This window comes from Anomaloglossus baeobatrachus, chromosome 10 (genome assembly GCF_048569485.1).
Source record: "Anomaloglossus baeobatrachus isolate aAnoBae1 chromosome 10, aAnoBae1.hap1, whole genome shotgun sequence".
Taxonomy (NCBI): domain Eukaryota; kingdom Metazoa; phylum Chordata; class Amphibia; order Anura; family Aromobatidae; genus Anomaloglossus; species Anomaloglossus baeobatrachus.
In genome coordinates, this window is record NC_134362.1 from 38,132,110 (window position 1) to 38,157,450 (window position 25,341).

At 49.5% G+C, this 25,341-nt stretch overlaps 1 protein-coding gene across 5 annotated transcripts in view; it reads right to left on the reverse strand.

Moving 5' to 3' along the window:
• Window positions 1-25,341, reverse strand: part of MEN1 (menin 1) — an 88,430-nt gene that overhangs the window by 48,673 nt on the left and 14,416 nt on the right. For all 5 annotated transcript variants that reach the window (XM_075326178.1, XM_075326174.1, XM_075326176.1 and 2 more), the window contains 2 exons: window positions 21,543-22,326; window positions 11,258-11,466 (listed from right to left, as the gene is read on the reverse strand). In XM_075326178.1, coding sequence (XP_075182293.1) covers window positions 11,258-11,466; window positions 21,543-22,311 — 978 coding nt within the window. In that variant the 5' untranslated portion in view covers window positions 22,312-22,326. The remainder of the gene's footprint in view (window positions 1-11,257; window positions 11,467-21,542; window positions 22,327-25,341) is intronic.

Genomic DNA, 25,341 nt, shown 5'->3' on the forward strand with positions numbered 1-25,341 from the left:
ACCCAGCCGTGCTGGAAAGTGTCTGGCACAAGCGCTCCATGTCCGGCGCACTAACACACCCAGCAGTGCTGTAATGTGTCTGGCACCAGCGCTCCATGCGCGGTCCCCACGGGGACACAGAGTACCTCATAGTAGCAGGGCCTTGTCCCTGACAATACTCAGCTCCTATCCTGCAGATTCCCAGGGGCTGCGGAGGGAGCACGGTCCCAGTGCCTAGAGACCGGTCCTGGATCCCACTTCACCCAGAGCCCTAAGGGATGGGGAAGGAAAACAGCATGTGGCTCCTGCCTGTGTACCCGCAATGGGTACCTCAACCTTAACAACACCGCCGACAAAGTGGGGTGAGAAGGGAGCATGCTGGGGGCCCTGTTATGGGCCCTCTTTTCTTCCATCCGACCTGGTCAGCAGCTGCTGCCGACCAAGCTGTGGAGCTATGCGTGGATGTCAGCCTCCTTCGCACAAAGCATAAAAACTGAGGAGCCCGTGAGCACGGGGGGTGTATAGGCAGAAGGGGAGGGGCTTTACACTTTTAGTGTAATACTTTGTGTGGCCTCCGGAGGCATAGCTATACACCCAATTGTCTGGGTCTCCCAATGGAGCGACAAACAAATGATGTCTCTCACCCACTGATCGGAGACTTGCTTTAACCAAGCGTCGCCAAAGTGGGAGAGCCTGCCACCGACTAAGGACGTGGCTGGAGCGGGCAGAGAGTCATGAGGAAGCTGCCTTAGTGGCAGAACCTCCTGCGGTCTTCTGCGGACGCGCTTTTGGGCGCCAGTTGGATTTCTGATCCTTGGCTGAGTTAGCGGACGAGGCGGAAGGCTTAGAGGATGACCAGTTGGAGGAACGAAAGAAACGAAACCTCGATTGATTCCTACCCTGGGCGGGTTTCCTGGTCTTGGTTTGTGGCATGGAAGTGCTCTTCCCGCCAGTAGCTTCTTTAATGATTTCATCCAGCTGTTCACCAAACAGCCGTGAACCAGCAAAAGGGAGCCCAGCAAGAAACTTCTTGGAAGAAGCATCTGCCTTCCACTCTCGAAGCCACAAAATCCTGCGGATAACAAGAGAATTAGCTGAAGCCACCGCAGTGCGGTGAGCAGCCTCTAGCATGGCAGACATGGCATAAGATGAAAAAGCTGAAGCCTGAGCAGTTAAGGTAACCATCTCAGGCATAGATTCCTTGGTGAGGGAATGCATCTCCTCTAGAGAAGCAGAGATGGCTTTGAGAGCCCACACTGCTGCAAAAGTCGGGGAAAACGCGCCCCCCCGCAGCTTCATACACAGATTTGGCCAGAAGGTCAATCTGACGGTCAGTGGAATCCTTAAGTGAGGTGCCGTCAGCCACCGACACAACGGTCCGGGCTGAGAGCCTAGACACCGGAGGGTCTACCTTTGGGGAGTGAGACCACTCCTTGACCACCTCAGGTGGAAATGGAAACCGGTCATCAGAACCACGCTTTGGAAAGCGTTTGTCAGGGCAGGCCCTGGGCTTGGTCACAGCGGTCTGAAAACTGGAGTGGTTAAAGAACACACTCTTCACTCTCTTAGGCGAGGTAAACTGATGTTTTTCTGCCAAAGAGAGTTGCTCCTCTGACACTGGCGGATTGAGATCCAGCACAGAATTAATAGAAGCAATCAAATCACTAAGATCTGAGTCACCCTCAGAGAAATCGATGGGATGCATAGCCTCCGAGCCCCCAGTGAGGGCATCCTCCTCATCTTGAGAGTCAGCCGAGCCGTGGGATGGGGAGGAGGAGGAAACCCTGCGCCTTCTCTTAGAAGGACGGGGTCTGGGATCAGATGATGAATCCTCCGTGAGCTCCGATGGACGGAGGTCAGAGGATAGGAGTCCTCTGTCAAGAGTATTAGAGGCACCCTGTGAGGGAGGCTGATGCATATTTATCAAAGTCCTGGACAAAAGTCCCATGGACTCAGCAAATGACTGGGATATGGACCTAGAAAAGGACTCTACCCAGGCCGGGGGTTCAGTCACAGGTGCAGCAGCAGCCTGAGAGACCACTGGGGGTGAGACTCCAGGCTGTGGCACCGCCAAGTTAGAGCAACCATCACAGTGTGTTTAAATGCTCGGCTCAGGCAGCAGGAGCTTACATGCAGTGCATGCAGCATAAAGCTTTAGAGCCTTGCTCCTTGTGTGAGACATGCTGCTGGAGTGGGGGCTTTGCAGAGAATGAACCCCAGGGAGAATAAGGTCCACAACCGGAGACCGGTTGTGGCTTACCAGACCGCTGAGCGCGGTGTTGTGTGCCCTCCAGATCCCGAAGCCCGGTCCCCCAGTGCGCAGCACCTCAGCAGAGATGCAGAATGCAGGATGTCCCAGAGCAGAGTGAACTCTGCCTGAGAAACTAGGGGGCGTTCCTATAAAAGAGCGGGAACTGGAGGGCTATAGAGACCTGCAGGGAAGGAGGGACGCCCCAGCAGTGGGGAGTGTCCCTCCCCTGTGTAGAACGGCCGCCGGGAGGAGCCGAACCTGTCCCTCTGCATGAGTGACATGCGAGGGCAGGAAAATGAAACTAGGCCTCCGGCGAAGCCGGGGCCTAAATTTAAGCGGCGAGGCCGACAAGCAGGCACCATTGGCGCAGTTCTCAGGCAAAAGCTAGAGAACCCGCCGGAAAAGTTAAAACAATCACATACAGCATACTCTCCCCTTACAATAAAGAACCGGGACCCCCAACATAAACGTCTCAGGTACTTAGCTGCTGAGACGCAGGGCCATGTCCCTGGGGATGAGTGCGCCGGTCCAACAGAATCCTCAAGAGGCTGTGGATGGAGACCGGACTCCTGCCAGGCATGGAGACCGTGCTGGCTCCCACTTCAAGCCAGAGGCCAGAAGGGATGGTGAAGGAGCGCGGCATGTAAGGCTGCAGCCTTGTAAATCAACCTTAACAACACCGCCGACACAGTGGGGTGAGAAGGGACATGCCGGGGGTCCAGACATGGACCCGCTTTTCTTCAAACTCTTTCCAAAAGTCAAACAAATCAGATGAGAATGCATGTGTGGATGTATGCCTCCTGACACAAAGCAATAAACTGGCTAGGACTGGCTACCAGGGGGTGTATAAGCTCAGAGGGAGGAGCTACACTTTTAAGTGTAGTACTTTGTGTGTCCTCCAGAGGGAGAAGCTAAACACCCATGGTCTGGGTCTCCCAAAGGAACGATAAAGAAGAAGGGAATTTTGTTACTTACCGTAAATTCCTTTTCTTCTAGCTCCTATTGGGAGACCCAGACGATTGGGTGTATAGCTACTGCCTCCGGAGGCCACACAAAGCATTACACTAAAAAGTGTAAGGCCCCTCCCCTTCTGGCTATACACCCCCCGTGGGATCACGGGCTGCTCAGTTTTAGTGCTAAAGCAAGAAGGAGGAAAGCCAATAACTGGTTTAAACAAATGCACTCCGAAGTAACATCGGAGAACTGAAAACCGTTCAACATGAACAACATGTGTACCCGAACAAAACCAAAAATCCCGAAGGACAACAGGGCGGGTGCTGGGTCTCCCAATAGGAGCTAGAAGAAAAGGAATTTACGGTAAGTAACAAAATTCCCTTCTTCTTCGGCGCTCCATTGGGAGACCCAGACGATTGGGACGTCCAAAAGCAGTCCCTGGGTGGGTAAAGAAATACCTCATGATAGAGCTGCAAAGAAAGCCCTCCCCTACGGGGAGGCAACTGCCGCCTGCAGGACTCTTCTACCTAGGCTGGCGTCCGCCGAAGCATAGGTATGCACCTGATAATGTTTGGTGAAAGTGTGCAGACTCGACCAGGTAGCTGCCTGGCACACTTGTTGAGCCGTAGCCTGGTGTCGTAATGCCCAGGACGCACCCACGGCTCTGGTTGAGTGGGCCTTCAGCCCAGATGGAACCGGAAGCCCTGCAGAACGGTAGGCTTCAAGAATTGGTTCTTTGATCCATCGAGCCAGGGTGGCTTTGGAAGCCTGCGACCCTTTGCGCTTACCAGCGACAAGGACAAAGAGTGCATCCGAGCGGCGCAGGGGCGCCGTGCGGGAAATGTAGATTCTGAGAGCTCTCACGAGATCTAGCAAATGCAAATCCTTCTCATACCGATGAACCGGATGAGGACAAAAGGAAGGTAAGAAGATATCCTGATTAAGATGAAACGAGGATACCACCTTAGGGAGAAACTCCTGAATGGGGCGCAGCACGACCTTGTCCTGGTGAAATACCAGGAAGGGAGCCTTAGATGACAGCGCTGCTAGCTCAGACACTCTCCGAAGAGACGTGATCGCTACCAGAAAGGCCACTTTCTGTGATAGTCGAGAAAGTGAAACATCCCTTAGAGGCTCGAAGGGCGGCTTCTGGAGAGCAACTAGTACCCTGTTCAGATCCCATGGATCTAACGGCCGCTTGTACGGGGGTGCGATATGACAAACCCCCTGCAGGAACGTGCGCACCTTAGGAAGCCGTGCTAGACGCTTCTGAAAAAACACGGATAGCGCCGAGACTTGCCCTTTAAGGGAGCCGAGCGACAAGCCCTTTTCTAACCCAGATTGCAGGAAGGAAAGAAAAGTAGGCAATGCAAATGGCCAGGGAGACACTCCCTGAGCAGAGCACCAGGATAAGAATATCTTCCACGTTCTGTGGTAGATCTTAGCCGATGTGGGCTTCCTAGCCTGTCTCATGGTGGCAACAACCCCTTGAGATAATCCTGAAGACGTTAGGATCCAGGACTCAATAGCCACACAGTCAGGTTCAGGGCCGCAGAATTCAGATGGAAAAACGGCCCTTGGGACAGTAAGTCTGGCCGGTCTGGTAGTGCCCACGGTTGGTCGACCGTGAGATGCCACAGATCCGGGTACCACGACCTCCTCGGCCAGTCTGGGGCGACGAGTATGACGCGGCTGCAATCGGATCTTATCTTGCGTAGCACTCTGGGCAAGAGTGCCAGAGGTGGAAACACATAAGGGAGCCGGAACTGCGACCAATCTTGCACTAGGGCGTCTGCCGCCAGAGCTCTTTGATCGCGAGACCGCGCCATGAAGGCCGGAACTTTGTTGTTGTGCCGAGACGCCATTAGGTCGACGTCCGGCACGCCCCAGCGGCGACAGATTTCCTGAAACACGTCCGGGTGAAGGGACCATTCCCCTGCATCCATGCCCTGGCGACTGAGGAAGTCTGCTTCCCAGTTTTCTACGCCCGGGATGTGAACTGCGGATATGGTGGATGCTCTGTCCTCCACCCACATCAGAATCCGCCGGACTTCCTGGAAGGCTTGCCGACTGCGTGTCCCTCCTTGGTGGTTGATGTATGCCACCGCTGTGGAGTTGTCCGACTGAATTCGGATCTGCTTTCCTTCCAGCCACTGCTGGAAGGCTAGTAGGGCAAGATACACTGCCCTGATTTCCAGAACATTGATCTGAAGGGTGGACTCCTGCTGAGTCCACGTACCCTGAGCTCTGTGGTGGAGAAAAACTGCTCCCCACCCTGACAGGCTCGCGTCTGTCGTGACCACCGCCCAGGATGGGGGTAGAAAGGATCTTCCCTGTGACAATGAGGTGGGAAGAAGCCACCACTGCAGGGAATCCTTGGCCGTCTGGGAAAGGGAGACTTTCCTGTCCAGGGATGTTGACTTCCCGTCCCATTGGCGGAGAATGTCCCATTGAAGTGGGCGCAGATGAAACTGTGCAAACGGGACTGCCTCCATTGCCGCCACCATCTTCCCTAGGAAGTGCATGAGGCGTCTTAAGGAGTGCGACTGACCGTGAAGGAGAGATTGCACCCCTGTCTGTAGTGCACGCTGCTTGTCCAGCGGAAGCTTCACTATCGCTGAGAGAGTATGAAACTCCATGCCAAGATACGTTAGTGATTGGGTCGGTGACAGATTTGACTTTGGAAAGTTGATGATCCACCCGAAAGTCTGGAGAGTTTCCAGCGCAACATTCAGGCTGAGTTGGCATGCCTCTTGAGAGGGTGCTTTGACAAGAAGATCGTCCAAGTACGGGATCACCGAGTGTCCCTGAGAGTGCAAGACTGCTACCAGTGCCGCCATGACCTTGGTGAAAACCCGTGGGGCTGTCGCCAGACCAAATGGCAGAGCTACGAACTGCAGATGGTCGTCTCCTATCACGATCTATTGATGCCAGGAAATCTCCTTGGGACATTGAGGCAATGACGGAGCGGAGGGATTCCATCCGGAACCGCCTGGTTTTCACATGCTTGTTGAGTAGTTTTAGGTCCAGAACAGGACGGAACGAGCCGTCCTTTTTTGGAACTACAAAGAGATTGGAGTAAAAACCTTGCCCTTGTTCCTGAAGAGGAACAGGGATCACCACTCCTTCTGCTCTTAGTGAGCCCACCGCCTGCAGAAGGGCATCCGCTCGGTCGGGATGTGGTGAGGTTCTGAAGAACCGAGGCGGAGGACGAGAACTGAACTCTATCCTGTACCCGTGAGACAAAATGTCTGTTACCCACCGGTCCTTGACCTGTGGCAGCCAAATGTCGCAAAAGCGGGAGAGCCTGCCGCCGACCGAGGATGCGGAGGGAGGAGGCCGAAAGTCATGAGGCAGCCGCCTTGGAAGCGGTACCTCCGGTTGTTTTCTTGGGGCGTGAGTGAGCCCGCCAGGAATCAGAGCTCCTTTGCTCTTTCTGAGTCCCCTTGGAGGAGGAGAATTGGGGCTTGCCCGAGCCGCGAAAGGACCGAAACTTCGACTGCCACTTCCTCTGTTGAGGTTTGCTTGATCTGGGCTGGGGTAAGGAAGAGTCCTTACCCTTGGACTGTTTAATGATTTCAACCAATTGGTCACCAAACAGTCTGTCTCCAGATAATGGCAAGCTGGTTAAACATTTTTTAGAAGCAGAATCTGCTTTCCATTCTTTTAACCACAAGGCTCTGCGCAAAACCACAGAGTTGGCGGACGCCATTGAGGTACGGCTCGTAGAATCCAGTACCGCGTTGATAGCGTAGGTCGCAAACGCAGACATTTGCGTAGTTAAGGACGCCACTTGCGGCACTGCTGGACGTATGATAGAGTCCACCTGTGCCAGACCAGCTGAAATAGCTTGGAGCGCCCACACGGCCGCAAATGCTGGAGCAAACGACGCGCCGATAGCTTCATAGACAGATTTCAACCAAAGGTCCATCTGTCTGTCATTGGCATCTTTAAGTGAAGCCCCATCCTCCACTGCAACTATGGATCTAGCTGCAAGCCTGGAGATTGGGGGATCCACCTTTGGACACTGGGTCCAGCGTTTGACCACGTCAGGGGGAAAGGGATAACGTGTATCCTTAAGACGTTTGGAGAAACGCTTGTCTGGATAAGCATGGTGTTTCTGGACTGATTCTCTGAAGTCAGAGTGGTCCAGAAAAGTACTCAATTTACGCTTGGGATACCGGAAATGGAATTTCTCCTGCTGGGCAGCTGCCTCCTCTGCTGAAGGGGCTGGGGGAGAAATATCCAACAGCCTATTGATGGCCGCTATAAGGTCATTTACCATGGCGTCACCATCAGGCGTATCCAGATTGAGTGCGGTCTCAGGACTAGACTCCTGATCACCCCCCTCTGTCTCATCATATAGAGACCCTTCTCGCTGAGACCCTGACCAGCGTGATGACGTGGAGGGTCTCTCCCAGCGAGCTCGCTTAGGCTGCCTGGGACTGTCATCAGAGTCAGAGCCTTCAGCCTGTGATGCCTGGGACCCCCTTGAAGTACGGATTAGTTCCAACTGAGGGGGACCGGGGAGCAGAGATACAGCAGTGTCCCTGGTCTGAGCCACTGGCCTGGACTGCAAGGTCTCCAGGATTTTTGTCATAGTCACAGACATTTTATCAGCAAAAACTGCAAATTCTGTCCCCGTCACCGGGGCAGGGTTCACAGGCGTCTCTGCCTGGGCCACCGGGAGCGAACATTGCACACAATGGGGGTCGTTGGAGCCTGCCGGTAGATTAGCCCCACATGCTGTACAAGCAGTGTATACAGCCTGTGCCTTGGCCCCCTTGCGTTTTGTGGATGACATGTTGTTGTCTCCTCAGAGCATATAGGGTATAAAGCCAAGAAGCGACCTTACAGTGCAATATATATAGCTATATCTGGTACAGGAAAAAGTACACCAAATAACACTGTGGCACTAGTGGGGCCAGCACGAATGTGGTGCTTACCGCCCGCTTAACGCGGGTGTGTGGTCGCCAGAAATCCCTTGTCTGGGTCTCCCAGAGCCTGTGTCCGTTCCCCAGCCAGACTGCATGCAGGAATGGCTGCCGGCGTCTCTGTGGAGGGGGGGCGGGCCCTGGGTGTGCTCAGACAAAAAGCGGGAAACCTGCGTCCCACTGTGCCCAGTGAGAGGGCTGGAGCATGTAAATAAGGCTCCAGCCCTCGGCGCTGACGATTGCACAACGCCTGTCCCCTTGCCTGATTGACAGGGAGGGGGCGGGAACGAAGCGGAGCTAGGCCGCAAAAGCCGGGGACTAGATTTATAAGCGCCGCCGTCGTAAAAGCACGGTCGGCGCTAAGTCCCCGGCGCACTACAAGTCCCAGCCGCGCCGCCGCTCCCGGAGCGGCCGGCGCGGTAGTTCCCAACACATAAAGTCACTCAGCTAAGCTGCAGTGACTCAAACCCCAGCGCGCAGCGCTACTGTCCCCGGCGCACTAGCACACCCAGCAAGTCTGGAGTGTGCGCGGCCTGTCCATACGGGGACACAGAGTACCTGAATGTTGCAGGGCCTTGTCCCTGAACGGTACCCCGGCTCCTTATCCAGCAGGTTCAATGGGTCTGTGGACGGAGCCCGGCCTCAGGGCTTGGAGGCCGGTAAGATCCCACTTCCTCAGAGCCCCTCAGGGGGATGGGGAAGGAAAACAGCATGTGGGCTCCCGCCTCCGTACCCGCAATGGGTACCTCAACCTTACAAACCACAAGTGGGGTGAGAAGGGAGCATGCTGGGGGCCCTATATGGGCTCTCTTTTCTTCCATCCGATATAGTCAGCAGCTACTGCTGACTAAACAGTGGAGCTATGCGTGGATGTATGACCTCCTTCGCACACAAAGCTTGAAAACTGAGCAGCCCGTGATCCCACGGGGGGTGTATAGCCAGAAGGGGAGGGGTCTTACACTTTTTAGTGTAATGCTTTGTGTGGCCTCCGGAGGCAGTAGCTATACACCCAATCGTCTGGGTCTCCCAATGGAGCGCCGAAGAAAAGTGTATTATCAGAGACATGCGACATCCAAGATACTGGTCTGCATTTAGCAGTTCCTCAACACCTTTAACATATTCTGGAGATTTATTTTTTCCTAAAACGTTTTCACAGATTCACTTGAAGCTTTTCCAAGATCTTAATTCCTTATCATTTAGAGTTCCCTTCAAACACATCATCTCTCATAAGCTCTCTGATCTGAGGACCAACAAATAACCCCCCCCTTCCTTCAGTTTTGCTGGTGAAATGCTGGAGAATTTTTGTGAAATGTACTGGAATCCTTGTGAATTTGTCTTTGGCTTTCACAAAGTTTTTAATCAATCCCAACTTTATATGTAGTGGAGGAAGGAAGATTTTTGTTGGATCAACTAAAGGATTCTGCTGAACATTGTCTCTACCTGGAGCATAGAGGTTTCTCTGTCCCCAATCACGAGGAACATAATGCTCTACTGTATTTCTACTATCCCATCAACACAATAAACAATATTTTGTGAACCCTCCTTGCATTCCCATTAGCAGACCAATCACTTTCCAATCTCCAGATATTCCATTGATGATGCTTATATTGTATAGCATCCAAAACAACTGACAGATTTTCATAACTTTCCTTTAGATGACATGAGTGAGCAATAGGGATTGATGGTTTCATATTTCCATTGTGAAGCAACGCTGCTTCCAAACTTCTCTGACGTGAGTCAATAAACAATCACCAATCTGCAACAGTGATTCAGTTCTTCAAAGAGGCCATTCACATTGTTACAGTACACCATTGGTCTATCACCTGTGAAAAACTGTGTTATAGTGTTACTTCTGTTTCGGTAATAACACATTTTGACATCATCATGAAGAAGAGATTCTTCTATTTCAACCTAGATGCCAAAAGTTCAGCTTTATCTTTTGACAATGAAAGGTCTCTGATAAGATCATTTAATTAATGTTGAGTTAAGTGTTCTGGCTGCTCAATCAGGTACATACTCCTCTTGACTTGAGGTATCCATGTTTTCACCAGTAGCTTCGGGCTCCAGTCTTCATATTCTACAGGGTGGGCCATTTATATGGATACACCTAAATAAAATGGGAATGGTTGATAATATCAATTTCCTGTTTGTGGCTCATTAGTATATGGGAGGGGGGAAACTTTTCAAGATTGGTGGTGACCATTTTGAAGTCAGCCATTTTAGATCCAACTATTATGTCCAATGGGAAGTGGGTCATGTAACTTCAAACTTATTGAGAATTTCACAAGAAAAACAATGGTGTGGTTGGTTTTAACGTAACTTTGTTCGTTATTTACAATTTTATGACCACTTATAAAATGTGTTTAAAGTGCTGCCCATTGTGTTGGATTGTCAATGCAACCCTCTTCTCCCACTCTTGACATACTGATAGCAACACCACAGAAAAAATGTTAGCACAGGCTTCCAGTATCCGTTGTGCAACCCCACATTATGGGTGTCAGGTTCGAGCATTTCTACATGAACAGTGTCCTAGAAAGTGGATTGGTCATTGTGGGCCAGTTGAATGGCCACCAAGGTCTCCCGAGCTGACCCCCTTAGAATTTTATCTTTGGGCTCATCTGAAGGCAATTGTCTATGCTGTGACGATACAAGATGTGCAGCATCTGAAACAATGGATACTGGATATAAATGGTCCACCCTGTACTTCATTTTCATCCAATCCAGACAATGGTGGTACAGGAACTGGCAAGGTACCATCATGTGGAACTGGCCTAATCGCAGATTCACGTTCAGGGTAATTAATCTTATGTTTGTTCTTTGTAGAAAAGCCCTTCAGTTTGACAAGACAAAAGTGGCAGTCTTCTCTATGATTTTTGGGTTCTCTCCAAATCATGGGAACAGCAAATGGCATAGCCAATGTCCTCATATTCAACCAGTCACGAAGACCATTTGAACAACTTGAGCATATCACATGAGGAGCAGGGCATACACTGAAAATGCAGAAATAATAACAAAAAAACTTCTCTCTCAGAAGCTAAGCATATTTTTGGAATCAGCACATCAAACTCCATAAAACACACATAGTACATTTGTTGATTATTTTTTTGTGTTGACCATAATGTAAGAAACACAAACTCACCTTTTCTGCTACACCAGGGCTCACAGATTGTCCTCTTCTGTCCTCATTTCCCTTCCCATGCCAGGTTACTTCAGCTGATTCTTCACCATCTTTTCCAAACACCACCCACGCGTGGTCCTCAGAGAGTGCTAGATGTACATCGGAAAGACCTAGTACTTGACAGGCAGCCACAACTGCAAATGCCACACCCGGGGAATCAAGTTTTGTACCTAAGGAAGGCAGATAAGAATGACAATGTATTAGGGACCTTGTGATTTGAAATACCATTGCACTAATATATATCACCTAGATCAGCTATAATCAGCTCTGACAGCTGCATTGAACGGAGCTGCAAGAGGACCTACTGTGCCCTTGAATAAGAGCTGGTCTGCGGTACCTGGCTGCAGCCGCTACACACTCAATGGAGCTGTGCATTGCAGCGCTGTTCAAAGAGTTCACTTCCAGTCCCCACCAGAGGTTCTAACAGCTGATCAGTGAAGGTCACTGGTGTCAGACCTACCCACCCACCCTTCTCCCCAAATGGATAAGTCATCAATATCATTTGAACGGACAACCCCTTAAATATGTAAAGGATGATTTTAAAAGGGTCTGTCCAAAATAGCAGGTCAACTCACAATCTAGCCTTTTTCCTAGCTTAACTTATGCTCGGCAAAAAACAAAACGAAACAAGAGTACAGCTAGATGCCATGCTGTTGTAAAATCACTTCAGTTCATGTATGGCAGGTGGACGAATGTGCGCACCCTGGTCTTCACACTCTACTGAACAGTGGGCCTACATACAGTTCTCCAGATGTATACAGTGCTCAGCATAAATGACTACACTCTAAGAAATTTTAAGATTTTAATGTCACTGAACACAAGAACAATTTCAAAACTTTTCATAAAACTGAGTTTCATCTTTTTTTTTTAACCCATAACATGGAAGATTAATATTATACTCCATTATTAAATAATATCTTAAGCTTTATTTAAATTAGTTGATGCAAAAATGAATACGCTCACAAAAAACCCCAGTTACATCTAGTATTTTCTATCACCTCCAAGATTTTCAAGAACAGCCCCAGAGCGTCTGGGCTTGGAATGAGTAAAGCTGCTTTCACACTTGTGTTGTTTTGCATCAGTTGCAATCCGCCACCTTGAATTACGGTAACCGGCAAAATATTTTGCAGGAATCCGTTTATTCCTCATAGACTTCTATTAAGGGCGGATTGCAACTAAAAGGTCTTGGGCTGCATCTGCCCCGCGGCGCATTAGTCGTTTAGTGACTGACCGTCGGGCGGGAGGAACGCAGAATGTAACGTTTTTTGTTGCTGTGAAAAAACGCACTCTGCAGGATTCCGTCGGAATCAGTCAAGAGGCATAATAAATGTCTATGGTGCTGGATTCCGTCATGCGACGGATTCCAGTGCAGGATTCAGTCACGTTCTACTGAGCATGCCCAGCATGTCGTTCTAAATCGTGTAAAAGCGCATCTCCATCTCCCTCCTTTTCCCGCTACAGGACATAGAAACAAAATCACAAACGGAAAACGCTTTTTTCACAATAATCAGTTTCCTTTATTGTCAACTATTTACAAGGCATCAGTCACATCCGTCACACAACGCATTGTGACTGATGCAAAACGCAAGCGTGAAACCAGCCTGAGTTGACAAAATATTGCAACATTATCTTTTTTCCTTTCTTCAAAAATGACCTCTTTTAGACACGGAATACGGAGAGTTACAACAACTTCAGAATTCCCGATAGGTGATCGGATGGTCACCTTGATCTTCAGAAATGCAACAGATGTGTGTTTTGATCAATGTCATGTTAAATGTGTGCGCATCTATCAAGAGCATGGAGGGATGGCGGCAGCATCTTCTCCATCAATATGAAGCAGTATATCTGTGTATTTATAATACCAATGAGACACCAGTACACAAGGACAATGGCACCACCATGTTTCACTGTAGACACCATGCATTTTTCTAAATGCATGGTGCCTTCAGTGAAACATGGTGGCAGTGCCCTTATGTGGGGTTATAGGGCCATAAACACAGATGTACTGCTCTAAAGTGAAAGGGGATGCTGCCATAACTCTGTGCCCTTGTTAGAAGAGCACTTTAACATAAAGATCAAATACACATGTTGCATTTCTGAAAAGAAAGAACCGGTCAGCAGAAATTTCGCCCAAAACCTAAAAGATTCCCCCTCTGCATCTCCTGGGCTGCATTCTAAAAAGGTCCCTGTTATTATTGTGCCCCCTGTGAGACCAAAGAAGGGAATTTTGTTTACTTACCGTAAATTCCTTTTCTTCTAGCTCCTATTGGGAGACCCAGACAATTGGGGTGTATAGCTTCTGCCTCCGGAGGCCACACAAAGTATTACACTGAAAAGTGTAACCCCTCCCCTCTGCCTATACACCCTCCCGTGCATCACGGGCTCCTCAGTTTTGGTGCAAAAGCAGGAAGGAGGAAACTTATAAATTGGTCTGGGGTAAATTCAATCCGAAGGATGTTCGGAGAATTGAAACCATAACCAAAAGAACAATTCAACATGAACAACATGTGTACACAAAAGAACAAACAGCCCGAAGGGTACAGGGGCGGGTGCTGGGTCTCCCAATAGGAGCTAGAAGAAAAGGAATTTACGGTAAGTAAACAAAATTCCCTTCTTTGTCGCTCCATTGGGAGACCCAGACAATCGGGACGTCCAAAAGCAGTCCCTGGGTGGGTAAAAGAATACCTCAATAAAAGAGAGCCGAAAAACGACCCCTTCCTACAGGTGGGCAACCGCCGCCTGAAGAACTCGCCTACCTAGACTGGCATCTGCCGAAGCATAGGTATGCACTTGATAGTGTTTTGTGAAGGTGTGCAGACTAGACCAGGTAGCTGCCTGACACCTGCTGAGCCGTAGCCCGGTGTCGCAATGCCCAGGACGCACCCACGGCTCTGGTAGAATGGGCTTTCAGGCCCGAAGGAAGAGGAAGCTCCGAAGAACGGTAGGCTTCAAGAATCGGTTCCTTGATCCACCGAGCCAAGGTTGACTTGGAAGCCTGCGAACCCTTACGCTGGCCAGCGACAAGGACAAAGAGCGCATCTGAACGGCGCAGGGGCGCCGTGCGAGACACGTAGAGCCGGAGTGCTCTCACTAGATCTAATGAATGCAAATCCTTTTCACACTGGTGAACTGGATGAGGGCAAAATGACGGTAAGGAGATATCCTGATTGAGATGAAAAGGAGATACCACCTTAGGGAGAAACTCCGGGACAGGACGCAGAACCACCTTATCCTGGTGAAAAACCAGGAAAGGGGATTTGCATGACAGCGCTGCAAGCTCAGACACTCTTCGGAGTGAGGTAATTGAGATAAACCCGACGACGCTAGGAGCAAGGACTCAATGGCCATACAGTCAGGTTGAGGGCCGCAGAATTCAGATGGAAAAACGGCCCTTGTGACAGCAGGTCTGTGCGGTCTGGAAGCGCCCACGGCTGACCCACCGTGAGATGCCACAGATCCGGGTACCTCGACCAATCTGGAGCGACGAGAATGGCGCGACGACAGTCGGATCTGATCTTGCGTAACACTCTGGGCAACATCGCCAGAGGAGGAAACACATAAGGGAGTCGAAACTGCGACCAATCCTGAACCAACGCGTCCGCCACCAGAGCTCTGTGATCTTGAGACCGTGCCATGAAGGCCGGGACCTTGTTGTTGTGCCGTGACTCCATGAGATCGACGTCCGGCGTTCCCCAGCGGCGACAGATCTCTCGAAACACGTCTGGGTGAAGAGACCATTCCCCCGCATCCATGCCCTGACGACTGAGAAAATCTGCTTCCCAGTTTTCTACGCCCGGGATGTGAACTGCGGAGATGGTGGAGGCTGTGGCTTCCGCCCACAGCAGAATCAGTCGGACTTCCTGGAAGGCTTGACGGCTGCGCGTGCCGCCCTGGTGGGTGATGTACGCGACCGCCGTGGCGTTGTCCGACTGTATGCGGATCTGCCTGCCCTCCAGCCACCGATGGAACGCCTTTAGGGCTAGATACACTGCCCTTATCTCCAGAACATTGATCTGAAGGGAAGACTCTATCGGAGTCCAGGTTCCCTGAGCCCTGTGGTGGAGAAAAACAGCTCCCCACCCTGACAGGCTCGCGTCCGTCGTGACCACAGCCCAGGTTGGGGGTAGGAAGGATTTTCCCTGCGACAGAGAGTTGGGAAGGAGCCACCACTGAAGTGACGTCTTGGTTGCAAGGGAAAGAGAGACGTTCCTGTCGAGGGACGTCGACCTCCTGTCCCATTTGCGGAGAATGTCCCATTGGAGTGGGCGCAGATGGAACTGCGCGAAGGGCACTGCCTCCATTGCTGCCACCATCTTCCCCAGGAAGTGCATGAGGCGCCTCAAGGGGTGTGACTGACCCCGAAGAAGAGATTGCACCCCTGTCTGCAGCGAAAGCTGTTTGCCCAGCGGTAGCTTGACTACCGCTGAGTGAGTATGAAACTCCATCCCGAGGTAAGTCAGTGATTGGGTCGGTGTCAACTTGGACTTTGGGAAGTTGATGAGCCACCCGAACTGCTGGAGAGTCGCCAGAGCGACGGTCAGGCTGTGTTGACACGCCACCCGGGAGGGTGCCCTGACTAGGAGATCGTCTAAGTAAGGGATCACCGAGTGTCCCCGAGAGTGTAGGACCGCCACAACGGATGCCATGACCTTGGTGAAGACCCGTGGGGCTGTCGCCAGGCCGAAAGGCAGTGCCACGAACTGAAGGTGTTCGTCCCCGATGGCGAAACGCAGGAAGCGTTGATGTTCGGGTGCGATCGGCACATGGAGATAAGCATCCTTGATGTCGATTGATGCTAGGAAGTCTCCTTGTGACATCGAAGCGATGACCGAGCGGAGAGATTCCATCCGAAACATTCTGGTGCTCACATGCCTGTTGAGCAGTTTGAGGTCCAGAACGGGACGGAATGATCCGTCCTTCTTTGGCACCACGAACAAGTTGGAGTAGAAGCCGTGACCATGTTCCTGAGGGGGAACGGGAATCACCACTCCTTCTGTCTTCAGAACGCCCAAAGCCTGAAAAAGTGCGCCGGCCCGAGATGGGGGCGGAGATGTTCTGAAGAAACGAGTCGGAGGACGAGAGCTGAACTCTATCCTGTAACCGTGAGACAGAATGTCTCTCACCCATCGGTCTTGGACATGTGGCCACCAGGCGTCGCAAAAGCGGGAGAGCCTGCCACCGACCGAGGATGCGGTTCGGGGAGGCCGAAAGTCATGAGGAGGCCGCCTTGGAGGCAGTGCCTCCGGCGGTTTTTTTGGGGGCGTGACTTGGACCGCCACGCATAGGAGTTCCTCTGGCCCTTCTCCGGCCTGTTGGACGAGGAGGATTGGGACTTGGCTGAGGGCCGAAAGGACCGAAACCTCGGTTGTATTTTCCGTTGCTGAGGTCTCTTCGGTTTGGACTGGGGTAAGGACGAGTCCTTTCCCTTGGATTCCTTAATAATTTCATCCAATCGTTCGCCAAACAATCGGTCGCCAGAAAAAGGCAAACCGGTTAAGAACTTCTTTGAAGCAGAGTCTGCCTTCCATTCGCGTAGCCACATGGCCCTGCGGACTGCCACCGAATTAGCGGATGCTACCGCTGTACGGCTAGCAGAGTCCAGGACGGCGTTCGTGGCGTAGGACGAAAAAGCCGACGCCTGAGAAGTCAAAGACGCAACTTGCGGAGCAGAGGTACGTGTGACCGCATTAATCTCAGACAGACAAGCTGAGATAGCTTGGAGTGCCCACACTGCTGCAAAGGCCGGGGCAAAAAACGCGCCTGTGGCTTCATAGATGGATTTCACCAGGAGCTCTATCTGCCTGTCAGTGGCATCCTTGAGCGATGAGCCATCTGCAACTGATACTACAGATCTAGCCGCCAGTCTAGAGACTGGAGGATCCACCTTGGGACATTGAGCCCAACCCTTAACTACGTCAGAGGGGAAGGGGTAACGTGTGTCATTAAGGCGCTTAGTAAAGCGCTTGTCCGGAAATGCTCTGTGCTTCTGGACAGCATCTCTGAAGTTAGAGTGATCGAAAAATGCACTCCGTGTACGTTTGGGAAACCTAAACTGGTGTTTCTCCTGCTGCGAAGCCGACTCCTCTATAGGTGGAGGTGGGGGAGAAAGATCTAGCACCTGGTTAATGGACGATATAAGATCATTTACTAAGGCGTCCCCCTCAGGTGTATCAAGCTGCGACGTCCGCCTCGTCCTCCAGAGAGTCCTCAAGCTGAGACCCCGAGCAGTCGTGAGGAAGTCGGGGAAGATTCCCAGCGAGCCCGCTTAGCCGGTCTGGGACTGTGGTCCGTGCAGGAGTCCTCCACGTGAGACCTAGGGGCCACCCCAGGAGCACGCAGCGGCGCAGACCGAGAGGGGCCTGGAGGCGATGATCCAACAGTGCCCGGGGCCTGTGTAAGGACCGGTCTGGACTGCAAGGCTTCTAGTAGCTTGGCAGACCATTTGTCCATAGACTGAGCCATGGATTGTGAAAGCGACTCAGAGTTTCTCAGCAAAAACTGCAAACTCTGTCCCTGCCGCCTGGACAGTGGAAGCAGGAGGGTCTGCCTGATCCGAGGGGCCCACTAGTGACCGAGGCTCTGGCTGAGCAAGTGCAACAGGGGTCGAGCATTGCTCACAGTGAGGGTAGGTGGAACCCGCAGGTAACATAGCCCCACAAGAGGTACAGGTTGCAAAAAAACCCTTTGCCTTAGCGCCCTTGCTCCTTGTGGACGACATGCTGTTGTCTCCTAGGAGAGTGATCACTGAGGGTATATAGCCAAAAGTAAACAACCCGGCCGAACAGAGAAAAATATTATATATATATATATATATATATATATATATATATATATATATATATATATATATATATATATATATATATATATATATATATATATATATATATATATATATATATATATATATATATATATATATATATATTTTTTTCTCTGTTCGGCCGGGTTGTTTACTTTTGGCTATATACCCTCAGTGATCACTCTCCTAGGAGACAACAGCATGTCGTCCACAAGGATATATATATATGTCGTCCACAAGGTATATATATATACTCCGGCACCCTAGGGGGACCAGCACCGGGTGACCGGTGTGGCTTACCGACCGCTCAAAGCGGAGTGTGTGTCCACCAGATTCCCTGCCTTAGGTCTCCCAGAGCTGCAGAGCTCGTTCCTGAAATCCTCCACCAGCAGAATGTGTGTAAAAATGGCTGCCGGAGCTCTCAGGAGAGGAGGGAGCCGTGGGCGGCGACTAGTAAAGTGCGGGAATCTGGGGCCCCACAGTGATCAGTGAGGGGGGGGGGGGGGAGTAAACCTAAAGTATGCTCCAGCCCTCACTGCCGACGTCAGGTCGACCGTCCCGCCCTTACCCCTGACTGGCAGGCCCGGGGGCGGGAGTTATGGTACTAGGCCGCAATGAAGCCGGGGACTAAATTTAATACCGCGGCCGACAAACAGGCTCGATCGGCGCGGAAGTCCCGGTCTTCACAAACCAGCAGCTGCTGCAGCGTCTGTGAAACAAGCGCTCCATGCACAGTCCCCATGGGGACACAGAGTACCTTTAGATGCAGGGCCCTGTCCCTGAGGATACATAGACTCCTGTCCGGAAGATTCCCACAGGGGCTGCGGAGGGAGCCCGGTCCCAGTGAATGGATGACCGGTCAGGATCCCACTTCTCCCAGAGCCTCTAAGGGATGGTGAAGGAAAACGGCATGTGGCTCCAGCCTCTGTACCCGCAATGGGTACCTCAACCTTAACAGCACCGCCGACGTAGTGGGGTGAGAAGGGAGCATGCCGGGGGCCCTGTGGGGGCCCTCTTTTCTTCCATCCGATAAAATCAGCAGCTGCTGACTAAAATGGGAATGCATGAGTGGATGTGTGCCTCCTTCCACACAAAGCATAAAACTGAGGAGCCCGTGATGCACGGGAGGGTGTATAGGCAGAGGGGAGGGGTTACACTTTTCAGTGTAATACTTTGTGTGGCCTCCAGAGGCAGAAGCTATACACCCCAATTGTCTGGGTCTCCCAATGGAGCGACAAAGAAATAAAGGCTTTATAAAGTGGTACCTTTTTGTATGCAGATTCTGTAAATGTGACACGGGGACGGGCTGCCTGATGGCCGTTATGCTGCCTCCTGCCACTTTAGGCCATCCCCCATCGCTGATTTCCATAGCTGTGGACGCTGCCCAGTGCTCCACAGGTCCCCGCGCATGCCCAGTGCTCATCTCTCGTGGATGAGCACTGTGCCCAGTGTCACCGCTGGTGACGTGCGCGCAGGCTTTAGATTATGGGAGGTGCTGTGATGTTTATTACCAAGCAACCGCCCATAATCAAGGGAACGCGCTTTCCCCCTCGGCGTCCTTCGTTCTGCGCAAGCGCAGTGCTGCTGACCCCACGTCACCTCCTTCCCATCTTGCCCTGAGGCAGGAAATAGATAGGAGGTGACATGGGGTCAGCAGCACTGCGCTTGCGCAGAACGAAGGACGCCAAGGGGGAAAGCGTGGTCCCTTGATTATGGGCGGTTGCTTGGTAATAAACATCACAGCACCGCCCATAATCTAAAGCCTGCGCGCACGTGTGATACCAATGTGATATGACTGAAGTTTGAATGTGATTAGATAGGGATCATAATCAAAAGATAGGAGTGATCCCAGATATTATTTGACCTATCAATAATTCAGTATCAAAGAGATGTTCTTTGGAAGGCCAACATGATGACCAAAGAATACATGTCTTGAAGCAGTTTTTAGATAATAAGGAAGTAACATTTACAGTTCCACTTGCCGGAAACTTGTGGTTGGCTTAAAGACAGGTTTAAGGAAGCTTGCATATGAAATTTACGGCTCATTGCAATATTTCACTAACACTATGGTTAAACTGTGGTCGGACAGTTGTCAACTGGCAGGATGTGCAGGAAATGTGCAGGAAGCTGCCGGTGCCCACAGCATTTTGTGGTCAAGTTACATGAACATGACTCAGCTGTCACATGCTGGTGACCATTTAAACACAACCTACAATGTTTTCCTATAAAAATACACCAGACTCGCTTAATGGTAGGGAAACCTTCCAGGACATTAAAGTGTACGTACGCACTGTTCCTGTGATGCAAGATGCCATATTGATTCCTTATCATTAACTCGAGTTCCCTCCGATGTGAAAGGATTGCTACAACATAACGGTAATGTTGATGCATATTTCTGTTATTGTATAAGTTTCTATGACTATAGTTCTTATGCCTATGTACCATTGACTATATATATTCATGTGCTATTAAAATAAATAGTATCTTGCTATAAAGAATATTAGTATTCGTGCCTGATTAGGATATCAGTGAGCGCTTCGTAAGTACGGGCTTTCAGCCCCCTTTTTAGTAGAATTTAGCAAGACAGCACGTCACCAGCGGTGACACTGGGCACAGTGCTCATCCACGAGAGATGAGCACTGGGCATGCGCGGGGACCTGTGGAGCACTGGGCAGCGTCCACAGCTATGGAAATCAGCGATGGGGGATGGCCTAAAGCGGCAGGAAGCAGCATAACGGCCATCAGGCAGCCCGTCCCCGTGTCACATTTACAGAATCTGCATACAAAAAGGTACCACTTTATAAAGTCTTTATTTTGGTCTCACAGGGGACACAATAATAACAGGGACCTTTCTAGAATGCAGCCCAGGAGCTGCAAAGGGGGAATCTTTTAGGTTTTGGGTGAAATTTCTGCTGACAGGTTCCCTTTAAATGGCCAAGTATGTTAACTCCTATGGTTAATTCTAAGAGACAAGTTGAACATCACTCTCCATCCACCCTCTAAAAAGTGACTGTTGAAGAATGGAAAAATTGATGTTGCAATATGTAGCCAACTTATTTATTCCATGTCTAGAAGACTTGGTGCCATCTCTAAAAATCACGAAGTTCTTATAAAACACTAAATGTAGTAATTTTATGTGAGATATATTCCTTTTTGCAAACAGTTTGTAATGAATGTTCTATTAGCCTTATTTTCATGTTATGGATTGAAGGAAAAAAAAAGTTTTATGAAACTCCGCCTTGTCAAAATTTTGGAAGTTGACCGTATATTCAGTTAGCTGGTGATTAAAATCTGACTTAAAAAAAGGAGATACTCATTTATGCTGAACACATTATATATTCTTTATAGCATCAGTCTACTGAGAGATGTGATAAAATTATAGATGCATAGAACCAATTTAATCAAAACCACATAAAGTATGGAGTAGCACATCTTCATTCTCACCTGTAACAAAGCTGAAGAGTGACTGAATATGTGCTCGGTCTTTGAAGTAGGATCGACTAAGGCCATTCCAGATTATATCAGATACTCTACGAATTAACTCCCGACCTGATGCACCATTTTCACGAGGATAGCAAGACAAATCCACTGCCCCTCTGGTTTGGGCAGTGAATCGAGCGTACAGTGCCTGGACAACAGCTAGTTCTAAAGTAGGAAAATATGGAACGCTTTGCTGGGTGGCTTCTGGCTTGTCACCGTCATCAGCTTTCCCAATGCCTTCCTTTCCAGGTCCAATTCTTGATGCCTCTTCTGTACTACTGCTCTCTTCATTTGCTACATCCTTGTCTTTCTTAACCCCAGATGACTTGTTGACTTCTTTCTTAGTTGACCTTCCAGTGCTTTCTTTATTACTGGTCTGTTTTTCTTTCGCTGCTTGTGCCCTTGAGACACCTTTTCTTCCCAGTTCATTCCTAGTGCCTCTCTTTCCTTGATCAGGCTTAACATCACTGGTGCTCTGGTTTGACGAATCCCCACGTTTTGCCTTTGTTCCTTCTCCATCTGTGTTTGGCAATAAATCAGGTGCTCCTTGTAGGTTGGTCAAGTTGGTGGGAACCACACGATTAACTGCCAAAAAATGCTCAACAAAACCCAAAGTAAGCGATAGCAGGGCGAGATCAGGCTCGGGACGAGACAGCTCCCATCGGAATAAGTTAAGAAGTGACTCCAAAGAGCAAAGAGGGAAAAATGATTTTTGAGTAGGCGAAAGACCCATGTTATTGGACTCAGCCTGTGTGAATAAAGATAAAAGGAAAGGGAAGAGGAAAAAAAATACATTTTTTTAAATTGTAAATGTATTTAGGATTTCAGTAAAATTGAAAATCAATACAATTAGTAAAAAAGCAGAATGAAAGATGGTAAAATCCAAGATTAAGTTAGTTACATCATATCGCTATGCTACCACATACAGGTTAGGAATCTGTCACCGAGTTTTTGCCACCTATTCGGAGAGCCGCACAATAAAGGGGCAGAGACCCATATTCCAATGTGTCACTTACTAGGTTGTTGCTGCAGTTGTAATACAATAAGTTTTAATCAAGAAATTATCACTAGAGAAGTAAATCTGCTGCCATGTAGTCGTCCTCCATCTTTATGCGCTCTGTATAACCAAGCAGCCTAGTGATATTGGTGGAATTAGGGTCTCTGCCCATACATTAAGCTACTCTCAAGTTGGTCAGCAAAAACCTGCTGACAGATTCCTTTTAAAGTAAAATGATTAGTGTTAGTTCCCCTTGGCACTCCTGTGACGACACTTATCCAGTCTCTAGCAGTTCTTTGTACCCTTGACGCCAGTTTCGTTACAAGAGTGCCAGGGTTTACTATGGCGATTATAAGGGTATGTGCACACAGGATATTTGCAGTGAATTTGCTGGATGGAAAAAAAAAAAAAATGAAAAAAAATTGCAGTATATAAATATAAGTGGCGTTGTGCATGAAAATGTACACAGCATAAATTGATATGCTGCCGTTCTGAACTCTGCAGCATGTCAGTTTATATGGCAGACATTACAGTGACTTAATCACTTTTCATATGACCTTCAGCTGAATTTTCTACAGTGAAAATGCCTCATGTGCCAGTACCATATTGGTTTCGAGTTCCAGCACCTGTCGGTAACACTGTAAAAATCTGTAGGTAATCTGCAAAGCTAAGATTTGAGTCCAAATGTATTCCCCGTTTTATTCAAATGGAATAATTTCCAACAAATCTTTGCCATTTCCATAAGAAATTCACATACGGGTATCCACTTCACAAGTCAATTTCCATCCAGAAAAATGCTGCAGCATGTTGACGAGATTGTGGTTTTGTTCTTTGCTGCAGATTTTCCATGCACAATTCTTGACCCTTGTGAACATAAACTTATAGAGGCCGTATTCAAGCTCAAGGGGGAAAACATTGTAAAATAATTAAAGAAGATCATTTTTTGCATAGTGGTTAGTAGTTTGCATTTACAGATACATTTTAACCATTGAACTTTATAGAAAGCTTAATCAAAGCTTTTCAGGCAATTTTTTAAATGGATTTTGGAAGCAGAACCAACTCCAAAATCGTCAAGATGGCAAGTGTAAAAGCCTAAAGCAAAATTCTGGCAGCCCCATGAATCAAACTTCTTTATCTTAAATATGGTCAGGCTGGGGGCCTATGTAGCATTCAGGGCATGTGTAGCATGTCGGTGAGGTGTAGCTACTAATAACCAGTTTCCTAAAAGGTGCAGTGGCATTGCTCTGCATCATCAGAAAATAAAGGGAACCAAACATCAGGATTTTCATGTATAAGGTGCAGCCAGTGCAGTACTGGCACTATCAGGCACAGTGTGTACATACCATTAGTGGGCAGCTCGGGTGTTTGGGCTGTGAAATTCAACTTTATAAAGTTTGAAAATTCATGCACTTTTTGATTGACGTGTGCACCTCGCTGCTAATGTCCGGGCAGGTTATGCACGTGTATCCCCCCCGCTCCTCCCTCTCACTGGCCGTATGTAAATTTCTAATCTTCAGTTACACGGCGTCAGTTAGCGCCTACGCATAGAGTCCACCTCCGGCGCTGTGTTTCTGAAGCCCACAGGTGCATAAGAGGGTGGCGCATGCGCCCTCGCTTCTTCAGATCTGTTTTGACCGCAGGAGCGCGCGCGGTCACAACAGGACTGGAGAACAGCTGATCTTACCGATTAGCTGCAGCAGACTATATCGTAGGAGACGTCTGCTGTAGCTAATCGGGGTAAGATCAGCTGGTCTCCAGTCCTGTTGTGACTGCGCGCGCTCCCGCGGTCACAACAGATCTGAAGAAGTGAGGGCGCATGTGCCGCCCTCTCATGCACCATAATACTGTGGGCAGAAACATGGCGCCTGAGATGAGCGCTATTCGCAAGCGCTAGTAAATCCGACGCCATGTAACTGAAGATTAGAAATTACATACAGCCAGTGAGAGGGAGGAACAGGCGGTGGCTGGGGGGGGGGGGGGGGGAGGAGGCGGGGATACACGTGCATAACCTGCCCGGACATTAGGAGAGAGGTGCACACGTCAATCAAAAAGTGCATGAATTTTCAAACTTTATAAAGTTGAATTTCACAGCCCAAACACCCGAGCTGCCCACTAATGGTATGTACACAACGTGCCTGATAGTGCCAGCACTGCACTGGCTGCACCTTATACACGTAAATCCTGATGTTTGGCTCCCTTTAACTGCAAATGAGACTTTGGTAAAAGAGAACCCGACAGGTCCCGCATGCTCCGAAACCATCAGGAGTACCCTGCCCAACAAGCCCTTTGTCCTGGATGACAAATTAACAATAAATACACATTTATTAAACGCCAATATACATATGTAAATAACCTTATGATTAGTTGATGGGGCACTTGTTTCCTAGGCTAGTCAACCCATGTTATCATACACTGAACATGTCCAGAAGCAAAGCAAAAGTCCCACGTCCACTGAGGAGGCAAAGATCAAGCAGCTCCTTTGCTTCCGGACAAGAGCAGTGCGGGAGTCATACCGACTAGTGATGAGTGATGAGTGCTCGTACTGGGCAGTTAATGTTCGGATGGGCACAAGTATAATGGAAGTCAATGGGGAACTCAAGCATTTTTCCCACAGATTTCCTGGGAAAAAAAAAATGATCAAGTTCCCCGTTGACTTCCATTATACTTGGATACTCAGTTGCACCCATCCGAGCATTAACTGCTTGTTACGAGTACCTAGCACCCCAGCATGGTAGTGCTCACTCAGCACTACTTACGAGTACCTGA